General features: G+C 39.6%; 1 protein-coding gene across 1 annotated transcript in view; it reads left to right on the plus strand.

Moving 5' to 3' along the window:
- Window positions 1-9,954: 9,954 nt before the first annotated feature.
- LOC139722201 (forkhead box protein F1-A-like) overlaps window positions 9,955-16,446 on the plus strand; it is a 46,557-nt gene continuing 40,065 nt past the window's right edge. The window contains exon 1 of the mRNA XM_071633517.1: window positions 9,955-12,282. Within this exon, the coding sequence (XP_071489618.1) occupies window positions 10,899-12,282 (1,384 nt within the window). The 5' untranslated portion in view covers window positions 9,955-10,898. The remainder of the gene's footprint in view (window positions 12,283-16,446) is intronic.

Below are 16,446 nucleotides of genomic sequence, written 5' to 3' on the forward strand. Positions count from 1 at the left end.
ATTTCTGTTCAGCATAATAAGTATAACCTTGATGAGATAATCACAATTAAACTACTAGTATTTCAGTTCTCGTTTATGATTAAAAAATCATTTATCCATATCGGATCTACGCATAATCATTTCCCTGCATAGTTCTCATCCGTCACATCCACAAATTAGAATATCAACGATTCAAAGCTTTATAAGGATAATGATCGACCACTGTGGAGAATTTTGTTTCCATTCTCTTTTGACTAGAGTTATTTCTTCAAGAACCTATTTTAGTCCCTCTTTTTTTCAAACAGAGCATAAAAAGTAAACGAAATAATGGCATGGACTGAATTGTGTCAAATGATTAAAGGGACTGTACAGTACTGGTTGAGGTAGGGATTGATGTTTTGAACATTCCTAAGTGAGATGATGAAAAGCCTCTTATGAAATATGAAAGAGCATGTAATTTTAAGTTAAGTGATAAAGCTCCATCGGAGCAGACGTGACCTACGGAAGTGCGTTAAAGGTCAGCGATGCTCCGCCTACCGTTTGCAAAAGTGTCCCAGTCCCTCGTGCTTGAACACCTGGATGCTGACATGTCGGGATGGATAATTCATGAGTAAAAAAAATACAACATGAACAGTTTGAGTTTTACATACATTATGTGTCAGAGATGCACACTCCCTCATGTTCATATTAATCAGATGAGTTTGTAGAGGATGACTTTGAAACAAGTGCAAACGCTTTCTGGTATTCTGTGTTTTTGCTTGTTTGTTTGCTCGTTTTTGAGGGGGGTAACGTACACGTACATCATGAGGTTACCAGGGTCATGGAACAGACTTTGATGTGTCTTACAGTGAACATTTAGAACTGATTAAAGAAAAACATCACCCTCACAAAAATATATATCTCAGTTGATAGTTCGACAAAACCTCTGATGTATACTAAAAAGACTTCAATGACGGAGCGGTGACTTCATTCATTGACGGATGTAGAGAGATATTATGCCAGCTACCCTGGCACGAGTGTACGGTGAATATTACATGCGGCCTCGTGTTACCAGAGCCGCCCTTGCCTTCTCTGGGGACCACCAAAGAAGTTGATGGCCTTCGTGACGGTCTCCTGCCCCTTGTCTGGGCGCAAGTCGTGACATTCGCCACGTCGATCTGGGGGTAGAATTTTCGACCGCACGAGCCCGCCCCCGACGTAAACGGGGCACGTCATCACCATCAATATCCAATCGCCCTTTAAATTCTGTCCCCTGCGTTCAGGGAAAGTCTATCATGATATCGTAGCTCTAATATATCATGTTGATTTGTATGAAAACAGAAAAATCAGAGAAGAAGATCAGTGAAAATTTGGCGATAAAAGATCAGGTACGCACAGAAGGTCATAAACTGAAAAAGCTTACAGAGTAAGACAAATTGGCAACTCTATGTGTCGTAGTTGATGAGCAGCTCTCCATTTGTTTTGTATGCAAAATTGCACTAATTTTAACATTTCTCAAATATTTTTGCACAGACAAACCTTACCACTGAGAAGGACATGCAAAAACGTATTAATCTAATTATAATATACCAAGAACAGATCTGCGAGAAGTTTTTCTCGTGGGGAAAAAATTGTGACTCTTTGTGTACAAACGGAATGAAGAGCTGCTCACATCTATACGTCTCAAACAGTTGCCAATTTGTCTTGCTCTATAACCTCTAATAGTTTGTAATTTTATTCTGTGTCAAATTTCCCCCAAAATTTTCACTGATTCATTTATGATTTTTTGTTTTGTTTTCATACGAAGCAACATATGATATCAGGATGAAATTCTCCTTTAAGAAGACATGAGCACCTTGTACTCTGTCGTCATTAACAGGCCTTTCGAGGAGCGAGGGGCCTTTCGGACCTTGCATACGTACTATGGCTTCTAAGTCTTCACAGTAATCTTACCCAATCTGCTAACAAAAGGGTCAGTGATGACAGTGACTTTAATGAGAGTAAGAATTGTCATCATCATCATCATCATCGTCGTCGATATCATTTTCCATATTTTTATGTTTACCCATGGCAGCTTCTTCAACATGAAAGCCGTACAGTTAGGGCTAGAGTTAGAGTTACGTCTGCTGCATAAGAACATGTTACATAGGAGAAACTAAGCATAACTATATACCCTAGGTGCACAGTACCAGGTAGGATCTAAACATTACACCCAAATATCTCTTGTTATGAAAAGTATTCATTAAGGATTGAACTATTACTGACATACATTATGTTAAGGGCAGTAGTATCCCCCTGCCTTCTGAAGGAGGTAAGTCAAGTGCTCATTCATCATGATAGAGAAATTAGAACTTGCTAAATTCTCTTTATATTTTTATAATAATTCTACTTCTATGACGTCATGAACTGTGGTAGTCTTCTTCCAGTTATGACGGCACTAAAAATGATCAAAAAAAAAAAGAAATCTTAAGTTTTGAAAGGATCGTTCCATTTTCCTGAAACTGCCTAGATGTGTTCAGCTAATGTATTTCCTTAATTTGACGTTCTGCGTGACAACTTTCTGAGACCATTATCAATGCCAAGCGTTTGGTTATTATCATGGTCTCCTGTATTTCTTTTATATTTAGAGTTACTTAACATTCATGAAATAGCACCTCTCGTCATCATTTTGTGTGATTATGGAGTAATGTAACATTTTAATGAATCGCTTACCTGCTTCAACTGTTAGAGTCAAACAATATCATACTCAGTAACTTTGTTTAATCGACTTTGTGCTACTACTAAGTATAAAAGAAATGCAAACATGAAATCAGCCAATCAATCAATCAATCAATATCTCTGTATTCACATAATCCACATTATATTTCTGTTTCATTGATGTCGTGCTATCAATGAAGATATTCCTCTAAGAACACAAAACAACTTGTAGCTGCAACGCTCATGTAGAGGAGAGCGATGAGAAAATCCTTTGCAATTTTGCCAAATATCAATATTTTCCTCGTCTGCTTTCATCTGTCTAATCCCCCCAAACCCGGTCTCCCATTTTCGACGAGCATCATACACACCAACGGGGCTCCTGGGAGGTACACCACAACAACAGCCCCCATTCGTGTTATCAATTCGACCGATTGACCGACATAAGGCCATGTTCTGAGCCGTACTCGATGGTTGATATGTTCCAGACATCTTTAGAGGGCATCACAAACTACCCAGGGTCCCAGAAACCGAGATTCCCTGGAAGCAGACCGAATTTGGTGTGCGTTTTAGGTTTGTTGGAGAGACAGACAGTCGTGCAATATTGAAGAGAAGAACACATACCGTGTGCACACATTATGTAGGTCCAATCTCCGCTCAATAAATGCAAGGATGGAAAATGTCGCGGTTGTTCCCCAAAGTTTAGCGGGTGCACGTTACCATACAGCCCATGCACGAGTCATACAGCCCGAGAGCCAGATACCTACTACGAGAACTAAGCTCACGAGCTCGACATGAAGTATGATAGAGCCACGAGCTATACAGCCCACGAGTTGACACTAGGCAAATAAGGACCATGAGCTCAACACTTGGCAGTAACAGTCCGTGAGCTTCTCGCCTATGAAGTGTTTATCTAGTGGTCTTGTTTTACTTGGTGTCTAGCTCGTGGGCTGTATGACTGGTTGGCTGTATGACTAGTGAGTGTATGACTCACGGACATTTTTCAATGTCTACTTGTAGTTCGTGGGCCGTATGACTCGTGGGTGTCGAGCTCGTGGGATGACTTCTTTTAGCTATATCACAATCTTTCTCATATATCGGAATGTTCAATGTCTCTCACTGATTCGTCAAATCGTTAGTTGCCCCCAAAAGGGGGTTAGTATAATTGACGCCAAAAAAAGAGTTATTGTTGTTGTTTTCCAACATAGCGGCATGATGTTGTTTTTGTTTTGTTTTGTTTTGTTTTGTTTTGTTTTTTTAGTAGGATTCAAGAGCATGTTAAACTTAAACCAAATCGAAAATATTGCATTCCGACGGTTACATACGTTGAATGAAGTCAATTTGGGGGTGTTAGTCACGAGACCAACACGCCCGAGTCATACAGCCCACGAGTCATACAGCTCACAAGTTATACAGCCCATGAGTTATACAGCTCACGAGTAATACAGCCCATTAGTTCGATACTAAACTCACAAGGCCCACGAGACCGACACATTAAGTCCCTTGTTGAATCTGTCGAACTCGTGGGCTGTTTTTACCTAGTGTCAAACTCATGGGCTGTATGAATCGGGAGCTGTATGACTCATGGACCTGTTTTCAATGTCTTCTTCTAGTTCGTGGGCTGTATGACCCGTGGGTGTCGGATCCAGTGGGATGATCCCAATTTTTCTACCCTTTTGCGTTCGTCGATGACGGGACTTTCATCCAGGGAGGCAGTCTCATTCTCCCGCTTCCCTGGTTTAACCATGGGAACGGAAATAGCGGTTGATCATTTATGATTATGTGGTGACACATAAAAATGGGAAATACATTATATAGTCATGAATGTGTGGCCGAAATGATCATGGTTCGTCAACGCCCACACAAACCAGGTTAAAGGGACTGTACAGTTCTGGTTGAGGTGAGAATTTAGCTTTTAACGTTTTGCGAGATATTCAGAAACCACTCTATGAGATGTCAAAGAGCATGCAATTCTAAAGGGTATCGAAAGTTAATTTGATGCAAATTGGTTTTGAAATGGCTGAGATATCCAAAAACAAGGTGAAACAAAGAGATCCTAATAAAAGGCGTGGCCTGTCGCCTTTTACTATTATCACTTTTTTTAATATCTCCGCCATTTGAAAAACAATTTTCATCACATGAATCCTTCTTAAGATCACATGCTCTTTCATATTTCATGAGAGGCTTTTCATTATCTCACTTAGGAATGTTAAAAACCTGAATCCCCACCTTAACCAGTACTGTACAGTCCCTTTTAAGTATCATTTACATTCCACTTGTGTTGTCTTTTTAAAGTCAAAGGACATCTAAAATACTTTAAAGATTTAGGTGATTTTGTTCTACGTGTGTGCTTTAAGTTCCTTCAGTTTAAAAAGAAAGAAAATTGTTACAAGCCGTAATGTTTACAGGCCGTTGTCCAAGTCAAGCGATTCGCTTATTGAAAACGGTTTCCTCCGCCTGTATTTAAAGATTTAAAGATATATATGTATTATTTCACATGATTATATATTTGTAATGTGAACTCTTGTTTATATTTTCATAACTTGTGAATAGTATGTTTGATGTTGTCATATACTTACTATTTTTTATGCAAGTGGAATAATAAAACTTCCTGAAACTTACTGAAACTGAAACTGAATTCCTCTTTAAAGTGTGATCTTAAAGAAAATGATGATAAAAGTTATCATATCTTATATTATGTTGTCGCTATACCCACGACAAGGCATAAGGCGACGTATGAAATACATAACTAAGAATACATGAATAATCAACTTGCGCAATTTGTCAAAAAACAACTAAACCATTTTTGACAGTAACGCATCAGTCATACTAGTATTCTACACCTTAAGCAGAAATACAATCCCTTTATCCATTTTATTATGAGTGTTAAGTACCGAACCTTTTGAACACATTAATCATGGCAATCAAGCGATACATTTTTATTGAGTGCCGGAGTGATTCTGTGGTTGAACGCACATCCTCCGGGTTATTGGGTTACGATGCTTAAAGGAACAATATCAAAATTTGTAACAATAATAAAGGAAATCATCTTGGGAATTGATTTGCTTTAATTTTACACATATAGCAGGAAGTTAAAGGGGTGGTACAGTTTTGGTTGAGCTGGATCTTCAGGTTTCCAAGGTTTTGTTTTTTTTTTTTCATTATCTTTTTTGATGATGATGGTCTCCTGAGATAATGAAAAGCCTCTTATGAAATAACAAAAGAGCATGTAATTTTAAGAGGAATTCAAAGATTATTCGATAAAGATTGGTTTTGAAATGGCTGAGATATCCAAAACAAAGCTATCCTAATGAAAGATGGGACCCACCTATTTTCCAGATCTCTTTATTTTACTTTGTTCTTTGATACTCAGCCATTTCAAAACCAATTTTCATCAAATAAACTTGAATTCCCACTAGAATTGAATGCTCTTTAACATTTCACGAAAGGTTTAAGTGTATGGCAAAAATTTTAAAGTTATATCCTCATCTCAATCAATACTATACCATCCCTTGAAGACCTTCTGATTATATATTCAAACTGTCTTACTTTCCACCAATAGGAAGCCTCAAAAAGATGGTCGTCGTGGTCACATGACCGTTACGTCACTTCTGTAGCACGCCCAACACACATCCGACTTCAGAAGATCTGAGAGATATGATATATTGCAAAGCTCATTCAGAGTCGAGTGTTGCCAAACTCCGTCCCAGCCTACAAAGGGACATTAAAAAGTTACTTAAATAATAACAATTGCACGAATCACACCAATGTGAATATTATTGCATAGAGCTTGAATTAGACTAAAATTTTCGTTGAAAAAATGGCATGATTTTCAATCATCGTAACTATGTCTGGTCTACCAAATGGAAATGTACTGTGACGAAATTTACACTCAAGTCATCTTCCATAAGATTTTTCATTCATTAAAAAAAAAACACTGTCATTCGAGTGAGGGAATTATATCCTCCTGTCTTTGGAAATGTACCCATACTTCGTGAATACTGCTATGGACACTGTTTTTGCTTCTGAGAACATGCGAAATGTGCACCTGGAATGTGGTGTATAACACGAAAAGGTCACATACACGTGACCTACTTTTTTTTTTCTCTAGTACAATGGGAATTCAGTGCAGCACCTTAAAGTGTATAACTTGTTTAGTGTTCAAACTAATGTGATCATTCTCTGTGACTGTCCCTCATGTGTTTCTTCTGATTATCCGCTCCCATTCTGTGTAACATTAAAAATTTTAATGCCGATTGGCGAAATCTTTTCTTCAGAACTGCAGACAGAATCTCCAACATGGTTGATAAACGCAGAGAACGTTAAACATTTCCATCATCACAAGGGGTTGGTAAACAGCGGTATAGGTAGAGTAACACACATACGCACACGCACACACACACACACACACACACACACACACACACACACACACACACACACACACACACACGCACACTAAAAAAAATACACGTTGCCGCCTTGTTTGGAGACTGAAATGCATTTAGCTCCGAAACACTTGATTTACGCGGCGAGGCGATGGTAACGACTCCGGTGGGTCGTATTTTTCAGGCTAATTCCTCCCCCTGTCAATCGGAATGAGTTGCAACATCAAATCCGCCGAACACGATGATGCTCCCCAACGATTTAATGATGCAGACCCTGCTCGCACTCCCGACCATCTTCCACAGGAGCCATTCTCTGCGGTAGGAAAGGAAAAAAAAAGAAGAGTAGCGATGCTCTCAAAAGCCATCTCAGGTTTCCCCATCGCCTCCCCTTCCTCCGAGCACTTGTTCTCTCCATCATCTTTCCTCTTCATTTTCGTCCGTCTACTTCTTTTTTTTTCTTATCCATTCTTCTTGTTCACTTACCTAAAGCATGTCCATTCCTCTTCGTTTTGTTCTTCCTCTTTCCTATTCGTCTTCTTGTTTTCTTCTTCTCTAACTCTCTTCTCTTTCTCCTGGTTTCTTACACTCGCCGCCGCCTTTTTCTCCCAGTTTTTTTTTTTTTTTTTACGTCTCTACTTCGTCATCCGACCAACCTGTTCTCTCGCTTGCCAATCTCTCATGCACACAACGCCGTGAGGAAAAATTTAGTAACATAGATCAACGTTATATGATGTACATCGACAATGTGCCTCCAGTCCCCGATTGAATATAGTATACATAAAGAGACAAATTTGTCAACGTGTTTGATTCAATTCTCTTTGATATGTTTCAAATTGGTGTGTTCACTGACGCCTAACAAATTCAGTTCTATTTCTTGTGTTGTAATCATGATGGGGTCGTATCATCGTCCCCATAATCACTTTTGTTACTGTAATGATAATGATGATGATGATGATGATAATAATAGTAATGATAATGATAATAGTAATAATAATAATAATAATAATAATTAATTATTATTATTAGTAGTAGTAGTAGTAGTAGTAGTAGTAGTAGTAGTAGTATTCCCATCATTGTTCTCATCATTATCAATATTATTATCATTATCATTACAAGCATTGTTGTTGTAATCATCATCGTTGTGATAGTAATGATAATAATCATTCTGGCTTTTTTAGGACATACTTTGTATTTACCCCTCATTTTGACCTCCACCGTAACGTAATACGGATAGGCCTATACGCATCATACAAATATGGCTGTGATTTCGGCAAATCTGATCTCCGCGGTCCATGTTCCAGGCAACATCAAGGAGGTCCATTTGGTATGAACTGCCGCTATTGCAGAACATCCTTACAACAGCAACTCAAGCGCTTCTATGACGTGACTTCATACTTGCACCAATTTAGAAATCTTCTTAACGTGTAAGGTCCCATGGATGCCTCAAGCTTGGGATGGGGGCGGGGTAGGGGAGAAACCTTCAATTTGGTCTTAGGTAGGTTCCAATAATTATGATATTTATGATGTATGGATGAATCAGTTCATTCCATATTCATTTCATTTATTCATTTCATTGTCATCTTCACCAGGTCATCTGTGATAAAGATACACCGATAAAAAGAACTAAACTAATAGATTAAAATCTAGAGAACACGGAACATATATAATACATGCACTAAATATACCCCTGTATGAATACCCCTGTATGAGATACTGTTCATGTAAGGTAGAAAACAATATAATGAGAGGACACCCCCCCCCCCAGAAAAACAAACAAGTAAACAAACAAACAAACAAACAGTATCGGTGTTGCGAAATTACTAAGAAGGAGTAGCCATGTGTTTACCAAAGGCAATGAAAGATAATCAAAAAATATTATCCATTAAAGAATAATTATCAAATCAAACCACATGCTGTAAATTGATTGCTTGTTCAGGTGAAATTCAACCCACGACATAGGCCTACTATCTGTCTATAACGCGCCAAAAGCATTTCTTAGGCGCGGTTTCAGTTCCTACAGACAATGGAAATTGATACGCTTGTCAACGTCTATCGTTTGTTCGGGAAAAAATGCCGTAGAAGCGAAATATGATTGATTTTTAATGACGGGTATATTAAGTATGATCCATCTTGTAATACGATCATCTATCATCATCCTAAATATTAGGCCTAGAAGTACATGTAGTAGTAGTAGTAGTACACTGTAGTAGTAGTAGTAGTAGTAGTAGTAGTAGTAGTAGAAGTAGTAGTAGTAATATAGTAGTACTTTAATCATTGTCAAATTCTGTTGATAACATTATGAAGGCATTCTTTATAATGAATTTCATCATTATCATTATAAAATTATAACCACAGAAATCAATAATGAAGTGTTCATTTGATTTTGATAGATCTGCTCCTTGCTGAGTTGTGTATTTTGTTGTTGTTGTTGTTATTATTATTGTTATAACACTGTATTCACGGCATCTCTGAAAGACAACCATATTTCATTATACCTAGGTAATCGAGGACTCTTTATCATATGATTAAGTAGAATTAAACAAACAAACAATTCATGCGAGTTTTAATCCATTGTGTGGTAATGTGTTTTCCAAGTTCAATCTTAATCACATTCTATTAAATGTCATCAAAAGAAACCAAAAAGAAAAAAACAAAAACAAACCCACCCCCCCCCACACAAACTCGTAACCAATTATCCCCATGAACAGCGTCCACTAACCATCAGCCCTCTAAGAGATGTTTAAAGTAAAGGATGACAAGTAGACGGAATATACCGTGGAAGTATTTTGTGAAAATTAGCATAAATTAGAGAAAACGGTAACAAGAACGGTGCATCATCGCTCGCGGCAGTTTATTTGCGTGAACATGCGCATGCGCAGACTGTGGTAGAGGAAGAGAGAGGGAGAGAGGGAGGGAAAAACGCCAGCTAGTTGTTGTCTGGAGTAGCAGAGACGAGGGTCTTCGAACAGTGTCGTCGACGTGGGGGGCGGGCCGCTAGCGGTGTAGCTCTCGATAAGACTCCGCCGCTGCATCATCGCATGGGAACTCCGCATGACACATTCATAGCAACCGAACTCACCGAGCAGCAGCGTCTGTCCCATCACAAGTTGTCTGCTTTTATATGTGACCATGAGCAATCTCGCTTGAGCCTGCAGGGAAGGTATATCCGAAACCAGTCCTCTGGATCGACACTGCAAACCAGAGTAGAGAGGTGTTCAGCTAGCTCTGTAAAAAGGGAAAAACTTCGGTGCTGTGTCTCTCTCTCACAGTAATATCTCAGACCCCGTTCCCAACGATCTGTGGCGAAGCATCAATCACAGGAGCAACGCTGGAAGGCAGTTGATATCCATCGTTTGCTCAAGACACCAGCAGCCAGCAGCCACAACGATCAGTGTGCGAAAAAGAAGTCAGAAACATCGCCACGCGCTTGCTTCCAGTACCGTTACATGTGGTTGATGCGATTTGGCCGATTATTGCCTTATTCTAGCCAGATACCTGCGTTTTGATTATTATTACGCACCTAGATCGCCGCTTCCAGTCTCGCACGTTTTTGTTTGTATCGCTGTCAAACAGAATGCGCTGAACTTTCCGCTACCCCGCGAGCCAAGATTTGTTTGTTATTCGGATTTATTGAACGATTACGCTGTTCGTACTACCATCGACCGCGGAGCTACGTTCTTGCTCGAGATCGCTTTTTTTTTTTGTAACAACAACCGCAACAAATCACTGCATGATACTTTTCAGTACGAGAGTAAAGGTGTATGCAGGAGAAAAGTTGGAATTTGATTCGGTGTTGATTGGATTTTATTTTAGGAGGTTGCTGTATTTGATACGTCTTGCTTCGAGGAAGCTTTCTGCATGAAAACTCTGGTTAGTTTGGAGAGCTTGTTTGTCGCCTGTAACGAGAATAGCATCCCGGCCTCCCCGATGACACAGCTAGAGAACATGTCCGCCGCCCTCCATAGCTCCGCGACGATGTCGGGGCAACACTTGCCCCCATCGCATGCACAGCAGACTCAATCGCCGCAACATCACCACCCCCACCACCACCACACGCATCACCAGCAGCAACACCAACAGCAGCAGCAACAACAACAACAGCAACAGCAACAACATCACCACCAACAACACCATCCTCAGACGCAGGGGCAGCACCAGCACCAGCAACACGCCCAACAGCAGCCGCATCAGCCACAACAATCCCAGCCACAACAGCAACACACCTCGGTACCCGTGGCTCAGCCCGCCGACTCTGTCGGCCTGGAGAATACCGAGGTGCCGGCTGACTCTCCGTCGAGTCAGACAGAGAGCTCAGACAAGACGCTAAATAAGAAGAGTGGGGCGGGAATCCGCCGACACGAGAAGCCACCGTACTCGTACATCGCACTCATTGTGATGGCGATACAGAGCTCGCCCGCCAAGCGGTTGACGCTAAGCGAAATCTACCAGTTCCTCATGCAGCGATTTCCCTTCTTTCGCGGCCCGTACCAAGGTTGGAAGAACTCAGTCCGCCACAATCTCTCGTTGAACGAGTGCTTCATCAAGCTTCCCAAGGGACTAGGCCGACCGGGCAAGGGGCATTACTGGACCATCGATCCCGCCAGCGAGTTCATGTTCGAGGAGGGTTCCTTTCGACGCAGACCTCGCGGTTTTCGCCGAAAGTGTCACGCTCTGCGACCACCGTATGCCATGATGAACGCCATGCCCCACCACATGCTTGGGGTCGGTGGGATGGACATGTTTGGCCAGAACCCCGGCCATGTCGCGCCCGGTGGTCTCTCCCCGATGCAGGCCGGCATGAACCACATGGGGCACATGAACGGCATGGACAGTAACATGAACATGAGCATGATCGGCGGCCCGATGTCCCCACACCTGGCCAACAGCGCTCCGAACGCCTGCTCTCCGAACGCCGGCTTCATGACCAGCTGCTCTATGACGGGCGGCGACTACCATTCGGCCAGCAGTGCGGGCACCCCGCCGACACCGACGGGTCTGTACATGAACCCGGCGGCTGTCAGCGGCGGCGGGTTAGGCATGGAAACGGCCCAGTGCTCTGTCAGCTACGCCGGAGGTTGGGGGAACTCGGCGGTGAATACTCGGTACATCAAACAGCAGCCGCCCGATTGCAGTGAGGACAGCTCACCTCATGCCGGCGTATTACAACCCCACGTGGACACCACGCAGTACATACCGTCTGGCCAGCATCACCCGGGATCTGAGGGCATTGATATGACGCAAGGTGAGACGCTGAACAGATTTTATTCCTGGTATGACAGAATGTTTGATCCCATTTGAAGCTCCTTGATGATTATGGCTTTGTTAAATTTTGGGTTTTTTTTCCAAAAATCTATGTGATTGTCTCATTTTGATTATATATTTCACTTCAGCCAAAGTGGGTACGCATGAGATTTTTTCGTGGCATCAATATTGTTCCCTACAGATTACAGAGAATGTCATTTTGTATGAAGATCTCCTGTATGCATACACGCGGATGATGATGACCTCGACGATGATGAAATTGATAATGAAAGTGATGCTAGAAGTTATAATTAGAAACTGCACTAATGATTATGATTTTGTCGTCCACAATTTTTTGAAGAATATTTTTAAAATCGCATTAACACTATCGAAAACAAAATAAGAAGACACTGTGATTTATCAACCTCACAATCATTCACCTTATATCATGTTTGCTTGTGGCTGTGCCTGCATCTTATTTGAAAATGTTCACGCTTTAAGAGGTTTATAAAGAAATCAGTAGTTTGTGTATATTGAGGCTACTAGTAATTGTTGCTACATGTTATTATGGTAGAGAAAAAAAGACAGAATGGTTTTTATGTACCTATGGACATAGAATAGAGCATAGAAAGTCCCCTCCTGTTATTTTCTTTGAGTAAAATAAATTATAATGCACTTTCCTCTCGCTCTTAAATGATAGCAACAACAACAACAACAACAACAACAACAAAGTACAAAACATTGAAATACCTGTCCACAGAATACTGCTGTAGACATTAAATGCAACTCAGTGATTAAAATTTGGCACCAAACAGCAAAGGGCGTGAAACAACAACAACAACAACAACAACAACAACAACAAGTCGACAATAGCAACCTGCCTTTTATTTGTCTCTTGAGGGCGTATCAAAGTCTGGCATTTGTTTCGCAATCGAGACCCAGGAGTGTTGAGTACGTATGCTTATTTGGGCTTTGATAATTTGAAGTCATTTTCCTTGTAATAGTGCATGTGTCTATTATTACTCTGCGTGTGTAAAAAGTAATCAACATTAGAAGGTAAACTGCAATTCATCTCCGTGCGTGAACTATGACATCACTTTAAACAGGACGGCACTCTCGATTGTTGTGTGTTTTTAAGCTGTGGTTGTCGCTGGTTATAGGAAAGCTGATAAAGATCATTTCATGTTCAAGATCAGTATGGACAAAGGTTACACTGCCAGACTGGCTGATGGGAGTTTTAATTTAATGACAGTGAGGTCGAAAGGAATGGCTGTAACACGCTCCTACCATCATAGCATGTTCGTGTTGTTTCTTTTTTTTTAGTATGGAAGTAGGAGGAGCGGTTCTAGAACGAAAAAGTATTGGGCAGATTGATTTATGATGTTCGCAGAATTGAATACAACAACAACAAAATGATGCATAAGTGAGTAGCTTCTGGGTTGTGTTGTTTGCTGTTTAGCTATATATAGACACTGCTGTGATGTATTTCTGGCGAAACAAGCAAACAAACAAACTGACGTACAACAGGACAAACTATGCCCCATTTAAATGAGGAAGTCGTTACTTGCTTCTGATGCTGTGATATTACTATGGGCACTAAGATAAATGACAACGATGATGATGATGATGATGATGATGATGATGATGATGATGATGAAAATGATGATCCAATAATGGCGGTGAAGATGGTGGTGAATTTTTAAGGAGGAGGAGGATAGTAATGATGTGTTATGACGGTGAGCTGATAGTGGCGATAATGTATAATGGAATAATTAACGTTGATGGAGATGGGGATGATAAAGTTCATAACGGAGGTGAAGAATAAAACAATCAAAAATGATTACAGATCAAAGAAAAAAAAACCCGAATTGATGATAATGATCACTATCTTAAAGGCATAATTTACCAATTGCAGATGAAACAAAAACCCAGCATTAGTGCTTCAGAATAGTTCTAAAATGTGAGCTAGAGATAGAAACTACCAATGTAAACATTTGAACCAGTATAATCGATGTTAAATATTGTTAAATACATGTATACACATGTGAACAATAGTTATAATTAAAATGTTTCCGGACTTAACCGTATACAGTTATGGTTTATGAAGAAAGATAGTGATATCTCCTTAAATTTTAGGGTTATTGCGAAAATTTTATATGGTAGTATGTTTTGTAATACAACTAAACTACACATATGAATCAAATGCGATATCTTGAACATTTTTAAATCACACTGCTCCCAAAGGTAAACAGGACCTTTAATCATTCATGTTCATGGGCAGTTCTTATGACAACGTATTATTACTTCAAGGTTCCACATTTATATTCTTCTCAGTTTACCTTGTTTTGCTTATGCAACCTTATTCTCTGTTACCAAGGAAAGTAAAATGCTTATGTTCTTTTCGAAAAATTAAATAAAATTTGAATCGAACTGAATTGAATGAGTGCTGGTAGTGACAGGCGAAATGAAGTTGTAAACCACTACTGTAGCCTAGCAACTCGTAGGATGCAAATACAGCTATGTTCAGTAGGTTTTCGTATTATTATATTATGTTACATATCATTCAGTGTTTTATGACTCGGCTTTACTGTTTTATTGTGGACTAGTCGCTATTTCGTATTTTAAAAGACCATTAGGCATCTTGAGGTATCATCTGATTTGAAAGTTGAATAGGTTTATGTATTAGGTGACCTTTAGTGAGTATTGACCTTCTCATAAGTGGACGTGTAACATTTTATGCTAATGATGCGAAAGTTGCACGGCAGTTTCCGTCGTAGATGCATTATACTCACCACTTTCAAAACAGGCGTTAAATGAACATGGGAATGAATCGTACATAGTGATTGGCAGAAGTGTCATCAAAATCTTACTTTTGAAATTTTAAAAAATCATAGAATTTTAATGTATAGCATGTTTTCACTAAATCTGTGAAAGCGGTCGCATAGAACACATCTGCAAAATAGCCGAGATAATAAGGCCGTGAACTCACTATTCAAATTATCCAAAGAGGACATTTAGTGACGATTTATTTGTGGGTTAATGGAAGGTTTGTGGTCAATGTCATCGCATCATCTCAATGTTATGTAATCTAAATTAACAGTTTCATCGCAAAACGACTTAACTCCATTCTTAGGGATATGAGATATTTGCGATTGAACCTGCTAAAACAAAGAAAAGGATTATAAAATATGGAATATTTTTTTTTTTGTAATCATAACTTCGAGAACATTCCTCGTTATGTGACATGTGAGGTATATAACTGTATTTTGCTCTATGGATATGATGGTAAACTTCAGAACTGGAAAAAGTTAAAATATGGCGCTTAGCCCCTTTTGCGATCAAACTCTTCGTATGCTTTGCACGACTGGTAATGTCACCGTTTCTTGAAGACATATGAAATTATAATCCTAAAATGTTGTTAGGACTTACAATTTGACGAAATTTCTAGAACATTGTTTGTTTGTTAACAACATGCACATGGTATGTAACAACTGCATTTCAAGAATGCCTTTAGCGAAGTGGAAGTAATTAAAGGGGGAATTCCAGTGTAGTTGAAAGAATAGTCTGAGAAAAATTAAAAAAAAAATGTTTAGCGTAACAATGAACATTCGATCAAAGTCGGTTGAAAAATAAGGAAGGCATGACATTTTCAAGTTTTACTGGATTTTTTTTTCAGGATGATGACATCATCAGCCTATTCATTTGCATATTCTTATCAACTGTACGAAAACTGTTCTGCAGAAAACAGCAAGCTTCATAATTTCACAGCTCCCCCAATTTTCATCGGATTTTGATCAAATTTTCACTCTTGTACTGGTAAGATTTTGATAGTAATAATAATGATAATTGTGTTTATATGGCGCTTTATACTGGTGTTTCTAAACGCACTGGTGCTATTCATACAAAAGGACTAGAAACACAATAACAGGACAATGCAAACCCAAAATTACAGTCACAAAAGAAGAAGAAAAAACAACAACAATACAGATGATAGAGTGATACAATAATTAATAACTGACTATGTGCGCCTCCTGAAAGAAAAAGCAACTGATTAAATAGAGGCGTTTTGAGAAGGATTTTACTCTTCCTTTATCATACTAACTAATAACTGGACTAGAATTCCTCTTTGATATTCATACCGACGAAGCTTTCCTCTTTATCTGCT

Source organism: Diadema antillarum, unplaced genomic scaffold (assembly GCF_040938485.1).
Source record: "Diadema antillarum isolate AM-2024a unplaced genomic scaffold, OU_Dant_1.0 scf00000160, whole genome shotgun sequence".
In the NCBI taxonomy this organism is placed as follows: Eukaryota; Metazoa; Echinodermata; class Echinoidea; order Diadematoida; family Diadematidae; genus Diadema; species Diadema antillarum.